General features: G+C 45.1%; 1 protein-coding gene across 1 annotated transcript; it reads right to left on the bottom strand.

The window, feature by feature from the left end:
• Positions 1-221: 221 nt before the first annotated feature.
• Positions 222-1,919, bottom strand: LOC120042566 (serine-rich 25 kDa antigen protein-like). Its single transcript, XM_038987391.1, has 2 exons — positions 1,898-1,919; positions 222-754 (listed from the first exon to the last, which is right to left on the bottom strand). The coding sequence occupies exons 1-2, from the start codon at positions 1,917-1,919 to the stop codon at positions 222-224; spliced, it is 555 nt and encodes a 184-aa protein (XP_038843319.1).
• Positions 1,920-14,166: the final 12,247 nt, after the last annotated feature.

Raw genomic sequence — 14,166 nt, 5'->3', positions numbered from 1 at the left:
GGCTTCTGGCTGGGCCTGTCTCCATGTCTCAACTCAGGCTTCTGGCTGGGCCTCTCTCCCTGTCTCAACTCAGGCTTCTGGCTGGGCCTCTCTCCCTGCTTCAACTCAGGCTTCTGGCTGGGCCTCTCTCCCTGTCTCAGATCAGGCTTCTGGCTGGGCCTCTCTCCCTGCCTCAACTCAGGCTTCTGGCTGGGCCTCTCTCCCTGTCTCAACTCAGGCTTCTAGCTGGGCCTCTCTCCCTGCCTCAACTCAGGCTTCTGGCTGGGCCTCTCTCCCTGTCTCAGATCAGGCTTCTGGCTGGGCCTCTCTCCCTGTCTCAGATCAGGCTTCTGGCTGGTCCTCTCTCCTTGCCTCAACTCAGGCTTCTGGCTGGGCCTCTCTCCCTGTCTCAGATCAGGCTTCTGGCTGGGCCTCTCTCCCTGTCTCAGATCAGGCTTCTGGCTGGGCCTCTCTCCCTGTCTCAGATCAGGCTTCTGGCTGGGCCTCTCTCCCTGCTTCAACTCAGGCTTCTGGCTGGGCCTCTCTCCCTGCCTCAACTCAGGCTTCTGGCTGGGCCTCTCTCCCTGTCTCAGATCAGGCTTCTGGCTGGGCCTCTCTCCCTGCCTCAACTCAGGCTTCTGGCTGGGCCTCTCTCCCTGTCTCAACTCAGGCTTCTGGCTGGGCCTCTCTCCCAGTCTCCCTGTCTCAGAGCAGGCTTCTGGCTGGGCCTCTCTCCTAGTCTCAGCCCAGCCTGACTGTAGGACCCATTCCAGGCCTGCCTCCCAGTCTCAGCTCAACAAGGTTATTAGCTAGCCCAGCTTTGACTCTGACTTGATAATTGAGCTCATTTTCCTCCTCTCCATCTGCTCCTTCTCCTTCTCAAACAACAATCATTGAGCCATTGCTTTTACTGGACACCAATTACAGTATGAACTATGTGTTTTGTATTGTGTATTGAATCTTTTCCTCTACCTCTCTCTCTCCCTCCCCCTCTTTCTCTCCTCTCTCCCCCCTCTTCCCCCCCCCACCCCCCACCCCCCACCCACCCCTCCAACCCCACCTCTCTCTCCTCTCTGATCTCTTCCCCCTCACCATCTCTTCTCTCTCTCCTCTCTAACACCCTCTCTCTCGCTCCCCTCCTCCTACTCCTATCTCTATCTCCATCTGTATCCCCCCTCCCATCTCTCTCTGTCTCTCTCTCTCTCTCTCCATCTCTACTCCCCTCTCTGTTCTCTGTCTCTCTCCATCTCTCTCCCCATCTCTCTCTGTCTCTCTCTCTCCATCTCTCCTCCCCCTCTCTGTCTCTGTCTCTCTCTCTCTCTCTCTCTCTCTCTTTCTCTCTATCTCCTCTCCTCTCTCTCTCTCTCTCCTCTGTATCTCTCCCTCTCTCCATCTCCCCTCCCCCCCTCTCTCTCTCTGTCTGTACAGGGCAGCTTCGTGGCCAGTATGACTGCTACTCTGAGACAGATGGAGGACTACCACTACACTCACCTGATCAACACCTTCGGCAAGATGAGGACCGACGTTGTGGTGAGTTCAACGCCTCACTTCCTCACTATACCTGGTCGATTAGCCAATCGGACTGCACTGTTTTGTTATGGTTATCCTTTGTGGTGAAGCTACCCTCTCTATTATAGAAATCAAATCAAATCAAATTTTATTTGTCACATACACATGGTTAGCAGATGTTAATGCGAGTGTAGCGAAATGCTTGTGCTTCTAGTTCCGACAATGCAGTAATAACCAACAAGTAATCTAACCTAAGAGTTCCACTAAGCTATAGAACGACCATCCCCTTGTAAAAGTCCATGTGAATCTAGGTGCGGTTCTATGGCCTGTCTGCCTGCCCAGGCCAATTCAAGAAGCTCATTCAGCCTGTTGTATTTGTCAACATCTCCTGTCATCACTGTTCTCTCACAATCCTGCTGGATCTGAATCATGTATCACACCTGTTCAGTCTCCATTATTATAGTGGGGAGACCAGAATATCACACTTTAATGTGATGTAGTTATGTCATGTATCACACCTGTTCAGTCTCCATTATTATAGTGGGGAGACCAGAATACACACTTTAATGTGATTGGTGTTATGTCATTATCACACCTGTGCAGTCTCCATTATAGTGGGAGACCAGAAATATCACACTTTAATGTGATGTAGTTATGTCATGTATCACACGCTGTTTTCTTCAGTCCTCCATTATTATAGTGGGGAGACAAGAATATCAACTTTAATGTGGATGGTGTTATGTCACGTATCACACCTGTTCAGTCTCCATATTATAGTGGGAGTACCAGAACATCACACTTAAGTGATGGTGTTATGTCAGTATCACACTCTAGTTCATCTCCCATTATTATAGTGGGGAGACCATGAATATCACACTTAATGTGATGTAGTTATTGTCATGATATCACACCTGTTCAGTCTCAATTATAGTGGGAGACCATAATTATCACACTTTAATGTGATGTAGTTATGTCATGTATCACACCTGTTCAGTCTCCATTATTATAGTGGGGAGACCAGAATATCACACTTTAATGTGATGTAGTTATGTCATGTATCACACCTGTTCAGTCTCCATTATTATAGTGAGGAGACCAGAATATCACACTTTAATGTGATGGTGTTATGTCATGTATCACACCTGTTCAGTCTCCATTATTATAGTGGGGAGACCAGAATATCACACTTTAAGTGATGGCTCTCTTTTTTTGTGTTACGTATCACAACCTGTTCAGTCTCGAGTTATTATAGTGAGGAGACCAGAATATCACACTTTAAATGTGAGTAGTCTATGATGTATCCACCGTTCAGTCTCCATTATTATAGTGGGCGAGACCAGAATATCACACTTAATGTGATGTAGTTATGTCATGTATCACACACTGTTCAGGTCTCCATATTATTATAGTGGGGAGACCAGAATATCACACTTTAATGTGATGGTGTTATGTATCACACCTGTTCAGTCTCCATTATTATAGTGAGGAGACCAGAATATCACACTTTAATGTGATGGTGTTATGTCATGTATCACACCTGTTCAGTCTCCATTATTATAGTGGGGAGACCAGAATATCACACTTTAATGTGATGGTGTTATGTCATGTATCACACCTGTTCAGTCTCCATTATTATAGTGGGGAGACCAGAATATCACACTTTAATGTGATGTAGTTATGTCATGTATCACACCTGTTCAGTCTCCATTATTATAGTGGGGAGACCAGAATATCACAACTTTTATGTGATGGTGTTTATTTCATGTATCAACTGTTCATTCTCCATTATTATAGTGGGGAGACCAGAATATCACACTTTAATGTGATGGTGTTATGTCATGTATCACACCTGTTCAGTCTCCATTATTATAGTGAGGAGACCAGAATATCACACTTTAATGTGATGGTGTTATGTCATGTATCACACCTGTTCAGTCTCCATTATTATAGTGGGGAGACCAGAATATCACACTTTAATGTGATGTAGTTATGTCATGTATCACACCTGTTCAGTCTCCATTATTATAGTGGGGAGACCAGAATATCACACTTTAATGTGATGTAGTATGTCATTGTATCACACCGTTTCAGTCGCCATTACATAGTGAGGAGGACAGAATATCCACTTTAATGTGATGTGTAATGTCATGTATCACAACTGTTCAGTATCCATTATTATAGGGGGAGACAGAATACAACTTTTAAATGTGTGGTGTTAGGTCATGTATCACACCGTTCAGTCTCCATTATTATAGTGGGGAGACCAGAATATCACACTTTAATGTGATGGTGTTATGACATGTATTAACTGTTCAGTCTCCATATTTATAGTGGGTGGACGAGACCAGAATATCACACTTTAATGTGAATGTGTTATGTATCAAACCTGTCAGTCTCATTAATGATAGTGGGAGACAGGATATCACACTTTAATGTGATGTTGTTATGTCATGTATCACACCGGTTCAGTCTCCATTATTATAGTGGGGAGACCAGAATATCACACTTTAATGTGATGGTGTTATGTCATGTATCACACCTGTTCAGTCTCCATTATTATAGTGAGGAGACCAGAATATCACACTTTAATGTGATGGTGTAATGTCATGTATCACACCTGTTCAGTCTCCATTATTATAGTGGGGAGACCAGAATATCACACTTTAATGTGATGGTGTTATGTCATGTATCACACCTGTTTCAGTCCTCCATTATTATAGGGGGGAGACCAGAATATCACACTTTATGTGATGTAGTTAGGCATGGATCCACCTGTTCAAGTCTTCATTATTATAGTGGGGGAGACCAGAATATCCCACTTTAATGTGATGTGTAAGTTTATGGCCATTGTATCACACCTGTTCAGTCTCCATTATATAGTTGAGGAGACCGATAATCACACTTTAATGTGATGGTGTTATGTCAGTATCACACCTGTTCAGTGCTCCATTATTATAGTGGGGAAGAAGGATATTCCACTTAATGTGAGGTGTAGTATGTAAGGTCATGTATCACACCTGTTCAGTCTCCATTATTATAGTGGGGGAGACCAGAATATCACACTTTAATGTGATGTAGTTATGTCATGTATCACACCTGTTCAGTCTCCATTATTATAGTGGGGAGACCAGAATATCACACTTTAATGTGATGTAGTTATGTCATGTATCACACCTGTTCAGTCTCCATTATTATAGTGGGGAGACCAGAATATCACACTTTAATGTGATGGTGTTATGTATCACACCTGTTCAGTCTCCATTATTATAGTGAGGAGACCAGAATATCACACTTTAATGTGATGTAGTTATGTCATGTATACACCTGTCAGTCTCCATTATTATAGTGGGGAGACCAGAATATCACACTTTAATGTGATGGTGTTATGTCATGTATCACACCTGTTCAGTCTCCATTATTATAGTGGGGAGACCAGAATATCACACTTTAATGTGATGTTATGTGGTTAGAGGTAGGTAGCCTAGTGGTTAGAGGTAGGTAGCCTAGTGGTTAGAGGCAGGTAGCCTAGTGGTTAGAGGCAGGCAGCCTAGTGGTTAGAGGCAGGTAGCCTAGTGGTTAGAGGCAGGTAGCTAGTGGTTAGAGGGGCAGGTAGCCTAGTGGTTAGAGGCAGGTAGCTTTCAGTGGTTAGAGGCAGGTAGGCCTTAGGGTTAGAGCAGGTAGCTATTTGGTAGAGCAGAGTAGGCCTAGTGGTTAGAGGCAGGAAAGCTAGTGGTTTTAGAGGCCAGGAAGCCTAGTGGTTAGAGGAGGTAGCCTAGTGAGTTAGGGCAGTTTAGCCTAGTGGTTAGAGGGGCGGGGGGAGGCTGCAGGTAGCCTCGTGGTTAGAGGCAGGTAGCCTAGTGGTTAGAGGCAGGGAGCTAGTGGTTTTAGAGGCAGGTTAGCCTAGTGGTTAGAGGCAGGTAGCCTAGTGGTTAGAGGGGGGGGAGGCAGGTAGCCTAGTGTAGAGGCAGGTAGCCTAAGTCGGTTTAGAGGCAGGTAGCCTAGTGGTTAGAGGCAGGGATAGCCTAGTGGTTTAGAGTGGGGGGAGGCAGTAGCTAGTTGGTTAGAGGGGGGGATGGCAGGTAGCCTAGTGGTAGAGGAGGGAGGCAGTGGCCTAGTGTGTTAGAAGGCAGGTAGCATAGTGGTTAGAGGGGGGGAGGCAGGTATAGCCTAGTGGTTAGAGTGGGGAGGCAGGTAGCCTAGGGTTAGAGGAGGGAGGCAGGTATAGCCTAGTGGTTAAGAGGGGGCGGCAGGGGTAGCCTACGTGGTTAGAGGGGGAGGCAGGTAAGCCTTAGTGGTTAGAGGGGGAGGAAGGTAGCCTAGTGGTTATAGGGGGAGGCAGGTATAGCCTAGTTTTTTGGTTAGAGGGGGGGAGGCAGCGTTAGCCTAGTGGTTAGAGGGGGGGAGGCAGGTAGCCTATGGTTGTTAGAGGGGGGGAGGGCAGGTAGCTAGTGGTGATGAGGGGGGGAGGCAGGTAGCTAGTGGTTAGAGGGGGGGAGGCAGGGCAGGTAGCCTAGTGGTTTTAGAGGGGGGAGGCAGGTAGATAGTGGTTAGAGGGGGGAGGCAGGTTAATTAGCCTAGTGGTTTAGAGGGGGGAGCAGGTTAAGCCTCAGTGGTAGAGGGGGGAGGCAGGTAGCCTAGTGGTTAGAGGAGGGAGGGCAGGTATAGTCAGTGGTTAGAGGGGGAGGCAGGTAGGCCTAGTGGTTAGAGGGGGGGAAGGCAGGCAGCCTAGTGGTTAGAGGGGGAGGCAGGTAGCCCTAGTGGTTAGAGGGGGGTGGCAGGTAGCCTAGTGGTTAGAGGAGGGAGGCAGGTAGCCTAGTGGTTAGAGGGGGGAGGCAGGTATACTATGCCATTTTGGACACATCTCAGGACTTCATGGGGAACAAACTCTCTCCCTGATGGACTCATCCCAGGTCTTCATCAGGAACAAACTCTCTCCCTGATGGACTCATCCCAGGTCTTCATGAGGAACAAACTCTCTCCCTGAGAGACTCATCCCAGGTCTTCATGAGGAACAAACTCTCTCCCTGAGAGACTCATCCCAGGTCTTCACGAGGAACAAACTCTCTCCCTGAGAGACTCATCCCAGGTCTTCACGAGGAACAAACTCTCTACCTGAGGGACTCATCCCAGGTCTTCCACGTAGGACACAAACCTCTCTCCTGAGGGACTCACAGCCAGGTCCTTCATCAGGAACAAACCTCTCACGACACGATGAGACTCATCCACGGTTCACGAGGAACAAACTCTCTCCCTGAGAGACTCATCCCAGGTCTTCACGAGGAACAAACTCTCTACCTGAGGGACTCATCCCAGGTCTTCACGAGGAACAAACTCTCTCCCTGATGGATGCATCTGATTTGTTATGGATTTTCCGTTATGAGTAATACTGGGCCTGGATGAAGTATTTATCTAGTTTCCACGGCTACTGTTCTCTTCAGAGAGAGAAGTAACCAGCTAGATGACCTTAATGCAGTATGCTAGATTAACCATGTTATTTACCATGACACCTAGTTCAGTCTACAGTGTTTAACCATGTTATTTACCATGACACCTAGTTCAGTCTACAGTGTTACCTAGTTCAGTCTACAGTGTTACCTAGTTCAGTCTACAGTGTTCAACCATGTTATTTACCATGACACCTAGTTCAGTCTACAGTGTTCAACCATGTTATTTACCATGAACTCAGTCAGTATACAGTGGTTAACTAGTTCAGTTCTACAGTGTACCTAGCTTCAGTCTACAGGTTACCTAGTCAGTTACAGTGTACCTAGTTCAGTCTACATGTACCTAGTCAGTCTACAGTGTTTACCATAGTTCAGTCTACCCCCGATCAGTGTTACTAGTTCAGTGATACAGTGCTACAGTTCAGTCTACAGTCGTTACCAAGTTCAGTTTACAGTGTTACCTAGTTCAGTCTACAGTGTACTAGACTCAGTCTCACGGTTTTACTAGTCAGTCTACGGTTCGTTACCTAGTTCAGTCTCACGGTTGTTACCTAGTTCAGTCTACAGTGTTACCTAGTTCAGTCTCACACGGGTTACCTAGTTCAAGTCTATAAAGTAGTTACCTAGTTCACTGTCCTACACGTGTTACACTGTAGTTCAGTCTACACGGGTACCTAGTTCAGGTCTTATCAGTGTGTACCTACGTGCAGTCTCAGTGTTACTAGTTCAGTTTACAAGTGTTTACCTCACGCTCAGGTCCTTACTACGGTGTTACCTAGTTCACGCTTTACAGGGTTACCTAGTACAGACTGACCCTACACCGCACGGTACCTACGTTAGTCCTACAGTCCTGTTACTTAGTTCAGCCTACCTGTCGTTACATCCATGCTTCAGCTAAAGTGTCACCTGTACGTCCAGTCTACTAGGCCGTTACCTAGTTTTCAAGTCTACACGGTTCCTACCTTAGCTTCACGTCTACAGTGTTACCTAGTCCACGTCTACAGTGTTACCCTCCGTTCACTGTTCTACAGTGTTGACCTAGTCCAGTCTACAGTCGTTACCTAGGGTTCATTGTCTACAGTGTTACCTAGTCCACGTCTACACGTTCAGTTCGGTTACCTATACGCAGCGCACTGTCTACAGTCTGTGCCACTCAGTGTCAGTCTCAGCTGTCACCACCTGTCCAGTCTCACAGTGTCACCATAGATCCAGTATACAGTGCTTTACCACGTTACAGTCTACAGTGTTACCTCAGTCAGCTACAGTGTACCCTAGTTCACGTGTACTGTATGTCTACCTAGTCAGTCTACAGGTTACCTAGTCAGTCTACAGTGTTGACTAGTCCAGTCTACCTCCCCCCCTACAGTGCTTACCTAGTTTCAGGTTACAGCTGTTACTAGTCAGTTTACGAGCTAAATGTTATTTACATAGTCTAGTCTACAGTGTACCTAGTTCAAGTCTACAGTCGTACCTAGTTCATGTTTACAGTCGTACCTTAGTTCAGTCTACAGTCGTTACTCATTTTTTTTTTAGTTACAGGTTACCTAGTTCAGGACTACAGTGTTACCTAGTTCAGTCTCACAGCAGTTTACTTAGTTCAGTCTACAGTGTTACCTAGTCAGTCTACAGTGTTACCCTAGTTCAGTTTTACAGTGGTTACCTTAGTTCACTAGTTTACAGTGTTACCTAGTTCAGTCCACAGTGTTCTAGTTCAGTCCGCACAGTCGTACCTAGTTGCAGTCTACAGTGTTACATCAGTCAGCTATACAGTGTTACCTAGTTCCAGTTACAGGTTGCCTAGTAGTTCAGTCTACAGTGTTACCTATTTCGTCTACAGTGTTACCTCGCGCAGTCTTACAGCCTTACTCTGTTCAGTCTACAGTGTCACCTAGGCTCAGTCTACAGGCACCTAGTTCAGCTCTTACAGTGCCTACCCATAGTTCAGTCACCGTCGTTACCTAGTGCCATTCTACAGTGTCACTAGTCAGTTCTACAGTGTACATATGCAGACAGTCTACAGTGTTTACTAGTTAAGTCGACAGTGTTACCTAGTTCAGTCTACAGTGGTACTAGTTCAGCTCTACAGTGTTACCTAGTCGTCTACAGTGTTACCTTAGTTCAGTCTACACAGTGTTCTAGTTCAGTCGACAGTGATTTTGTTACCTAGTTCAGTCTAAGAGTGTCCTTAGTTCCACGTCTACAGTGGTACGTCGTCACAGTCTACAGCTGTTTTACCTAGTCCAGTCTACAGTCGTACTAGTTCAGTCTTACAGTGTTACACTAGTTCAGTTACAGTGTGATTACTTAGTTCAGTGCTACAGTGTTACCTAGTTCAGTCTACAGTCCCACTTCACCTAGTTCAGATATACAGTGACTAACTAGTTCAGTTCCAGTGCTTACCTAGTTCCGTCTACAGTGCTAACCTAAGTCCAGTCTACAGTGTTACCTCGTTCATTCTACATTGCTTAACCTAGTTCAGTCTACAGTGCTACCTAGTTCAGTCTTCCACGTCGTTCACGCAGTTCAGTCTACAGTGTCAACTAGTTCAGGTTACAGTCACTGCTCACCTAGTCCAGTCGCTACAGTGTCACCTCGTCCAGTCTACGGTGTCTACCTAGTTCAATGCGTCTACGGTGTTCAACACCTAGTCCTAGTCTACAGTGTCACCTAGTACAGTCTACAGTGTCACTAGTCAAGTCTACAGTGCGTACCTAGTTCAGTCTTACAGTCGTTACCTAGGTCAGTCTACACGGTGTTACTAGTTACGTCTACAGTGTTACTTAGTTCAGTATACAGATGTACCTCGTTCAGTCATATCAGTGTCTAACTAGTTCCAGTTTACAGTCTGGTTAATCCTAGGTCAGTCTACAGTGGTCACCTAGTTACAGTCTACAGTGTTACCTCACTACGTTCAGTCTACAAGTTTAGTTCCCTAGTTCAGTTTACATCGCTTACTAGTTCCACGTCTACAGTCGTTAACTAGGTTCAGTCCTACAGTGTTACCTAGTTCAGTCTACCAGTGCTTACCTAGGTCACGTACTACAGTGTAACTTAGTTCACGTTTACAGTGTTACCTAGTTCAGTCTACAGTGTCACTATAGTTCAGTTACCAGTGTGTACCAGCTCAGTATACAGTGTTACATTCAGTTCAGTCTACAGTGTTACCAGTTCGTCTACTGTGTTACACATATGTTCAGTCTACAGTGTACCTAGTCCAGCCACCGTGTTACACTCAGTTCAGTCCGCACAGTGCTTACTTAGTCAGTCTACAGTGTACCTAGGTCAGTTACAGTGATACTAGTCGCAGTCTACAGCTGCTTACCTCGTCCAGCTACAGTCGTTACCCTAGTCCAAGTCTACAGTGTTCTAGTCCAGTCTACAGTTCACCCTAGTTCACGTCTACCAGTGTCACCTTGTTCACGCTTCACACAGTGTCACCTAGTCAGTCTACAGTGTACCTAGTTCCAGTCTACATGTGTTACCTAATTCAGTCTACAGTGTACTAGTCACAGTTCTACAGTGTCACCTAGTCCAGTACTACAGCCCCTAGTCACTAGTCTCAGTCTACAGTATGCTACACTAGTCACGTCTACAGTGTTCACCTAGTTTCAGAACTACAGTGTTCGTTTAACCTAGGCACAGTTCTACAGTGGGTACTCGCAAGTTCAGGTCAGAAGTGTTACTAGTCCAGTATACAGGTCGTTACTAGTTCAGTCTAAGTGTTACCTAGTTCAGTCTACAGTCCGTTTACCTAGTCTCAGTCTACAGTGTTACCTAGTTCAGTTCTACAGTGTCTACCTTAGGTCAGCTACAGTGTTACATAGTTCACAGTCTACAGTGTTACCTACTCAGTCAAGTCTACAGGGTTACCTTTAGTCCAGTTCTACAGGGGAGTACCTCAGTTCAGTCTACAGGGTGACCTAGTTCCGTCTACAGTGTTACACCTAGTTCAGTCACAGTCGTTACCTTAGTTCAGTGTACTGTGTTACCTAGTTCAAGTCCTACCAGTGCGACCTAGTTCAGGACTACAGTGGTCTACCATAGTTCAGACTACAGCCGTTACCATAGTTTCAGTCACACGTTGTTACCTACGTATCAGTCTACAGTGTTACCTAGTTCAGCTACAGTTGCTGTTACCTAGTTCAGTCTACAGTGTGCTAGTTCGTCTCCAGACTGTTACCTAGCTTCAGTCTACAGGTTACCCTAGTCCAGTCTACACCTGTTACCTAGTTCCGTTTACAGTGCTACCTAGTCAGTTCTACAGTGTTACCTAGTTCAGGTCACAGTTGTTACCTAGTTCAGTTTACAGTGATTACTAGTTCAGTCACAGTGTTTACCGTAGTTCAGTCAACAGTGTTTCAACCTAGTTCAGTCGACCGTTGTAACATAGTTCAGTCGACAGTGTCACCTAGTTCAGTCTACAGTGTTACATTGAAGTTCAGTTCTAAAGCGCGGTACCTAGTTTCAGTCTACAGTGTTACCTTGTTTCAGTCTACAGCTGTTTACCTAGGTTCAGTCTTACAGGTGTCACCTAAGTTCAGTCTACAGTGTCACCTAGTTCAGTCTACAGTGTTACCCAGTTCAGTCTACAGTGTTACTTAGTTCAGTCTACAGTGTTACCTAGTTCAGTCTACAGTGTTACTTAGTTCAGTCTACAGTGTTACCTAGTTCAGTCTACAGTGTTACCTAGTTCAGTCTACAGTGGTTCACTCTAGTCCTCTCTACAGTGTTACCTAGTTCAGTCTCACAGTGCTTACCAGTTACAGTCTACAGCGTGTCTACCTAGTCTACAGTTCTAACAGTGTTAATTCAGTCTCAGTCTATCAGTGTACCTAGTTCAGACATCTCAGTGTTACCTAGTTCAGTCTACCCAGTGTTTTACCTAGTTCAGTCTACAGTGTACCTAGTTCAGTTACAGTGTTACCTAGTTCAGTTCTACGTGTACCTAGTCAGTTTACAGTGTTACCTAGTTCAGATACAGTGGTGTACCTAGTTCAGGGTCTACAGGTTACCTAGTCAGCTACAGTGTTACCTAGTCAGATTTACCAGTGTCACCTAGTCCAGTCTACAGTGTTACCTAGTTCAGTCTACAGTGTTACCTAGTTCAGTCTACAGTGTTACCTAGTTCAGTCTACAGTGTTACCTAGTTCAGTCTACAGTGTTACCTAGTTCAGTCTACAGTGTTACCTAGTTCAGTCTACAGTGTTACCTAGTTCAGTCTACAGTGTTACCTAGTTCAGTCTACAGTGTTACCTAGTTCAGTCTACAGTGTTACCTAGTTCAGTCTACAGTGTTACCTAGTTCAGTCTACAGTGTTACCTAGTTCAGTCTACAGTGTTACCTAGTTCAGTATACAGTGTTAACTAGTTCAGTTTACAGTGTTACCTAGTTCAGTCTACAGTGTACCTAGTTCAGTCTACAGTGTTACCTAGTTCAGTATACAGTGTTACCTAGTTCAGTCTTACAGTGTTACCTAGTTCACGTTTACAGTTACCTAGTTCAGTTACTGTAGTTACCTAGTTCAGTTTTACCAGTGTACCTAGTTCCGACTACAGTGGCTGTTACCTAGTTTCAGTCACAGTGTTACCTAGTTCAGTCTACAGTCGTTACCTTAGTTTCAGACTACAGTGTCACCTAAGTCCAAGTCTACAGTGTACATAGTTCAGTCTACAGTGTTACCTAGTTCAGTCTCAGTGTACCTATTCACGTTACAGTGTTACCTAGTTCAGTCTACAGTGTTACCTAGTCCAGTCTACAGTGTTACCTAGTTCAGTCTACAGTGTTACCTAGTCCAGTCTACAGTGTTACCTAGTTCAGTCTACAGTGTCACCTAGTTCAGTCTACAGTGTCACCTAGTCCAGTCTACAGTGTCACCTAGTCCAGTCTACAGTGTTACCTAGTTCAGTCTACAGTGTTACCTAGTTCAGTCTACAGTGTTACCTAGTTCAGTCTACAGTGTTACCTAGTTCAGTCTACAGTGTTACCTAGTTCAGTCTACAGTGTTACCTAGTTCAGTCTACAGTGTTACCTAGTTCAGTTTACAGTGTTACCTAGTTCAGTTTACAGTGTTACCTAGTCCAGTCTACAGTGTTACCTAGTTCAGTCTACAGTGTTACCTAGTTCAGTTTACAGTGTTACCTAGTTCAGTCTACAGTGTTACCTAGTTCAGTCTACAGTGTTACCTAGTTCAGACTACAGTGTTACCTAGTTCAGTCTACAGTGTTACTTAGTTCAGTCTACAGTGTTACCTAGTCCAGTCTACAGTGTTACCTAGTTCAGTTTACAGTGTTACCTAGTTCAGTTTACAGTGTTACCTAGTTCAGTCTACAGTGTTACCTAGTTCAGTCTACAGTGTTACCTAGTTCAGTCTACAGTGTTACCTAGTTCAGTCTACAGTGTTACCTAGTTCAGTCTACAGTGTTACCTAGTTCAGTCTACAGTGTTACCTAGTTCAGTCTACAGTGTTACCTAGTTCAGTCTACAGCGTTACCTAGTTCAGTCTACAGTGTCACCTAGTTCAGTCTACAGTGTCACCTAGTTCAGTCTACAGTGTTACCTAGTTCAGTCTACAGTGTTACCTAGTCAGCATTACAGTCGTCACCTAGTCAGTCTACAGTGTTACCTAGTTCAGTCTACAGACTTGTTACCTAGGTCAGTCTACAGTGTTACTAGTCAGGTCTACAGTGTTACCCTTCATGTTCAGTCTACAGTGTTAACCTAGTTCAGGTACCAGTGTTACCTAGTTCAGTCCTACAGTGTCTACTAGTTGCAGACTACCAGTGTGACTAGTTCAGTCACAGTGCTTACTAGTTAGTTACACGTGTGTTTCTTTTTTTTTTTTTACCTAGTCCATGTACTACAGTGTTACCTAGTTCAGTCTACAGTGTTACCTAGTTCAGTCTACAGTGTTACTTAGTTCAGTCTACAGTGTTACCTAGTTCAGTCTACAGTGTTACCTAGTTCAGTATACAGTGTTAACTAGTTCAGTTTACAGTGTTACCTAGTTCAGTCTACAGTGTAACCTAGTCCAGTCTACAGTGTTACCTAGTTCAGTCTACAGTGTTACCTAGTTCAGTCTACAGTGTTACCTAGTTCATCTTACAGTGTTACCTAGTTAGTCTACAGGTTACCTAGTCAGTATACAGGGCACTAGTCAAGTCTCCCTACCCCACCCACTCATGACACCCCCTCCCCCCACACACCCACCTCCCCCCCCCCCCCCTGCCCCCCCCCC

Source organism: Salvelinus namaycush, unplaced genomic scaffold (genome assembly GCF_016432855.1).
Source record: "Salvelinus namaycush isolate Seneca unplaced genomic scaffold, SaNama_1.0 Scaffold711, whole genome shotgun sequence".
Classification (NCBI taxonomy): domain Eukaryota; kingdom Metazoa; phylum Chordata; class Actinopteri; order Salmoniformes; family Salmonidae; genus Salvelinus; species Salvelinus namaycush.
The sequence above is the reverse complement of the archived record's forward strand: the minus strand, read 5'-3'. Positions and strand labels throughout refer to the sequence as shown.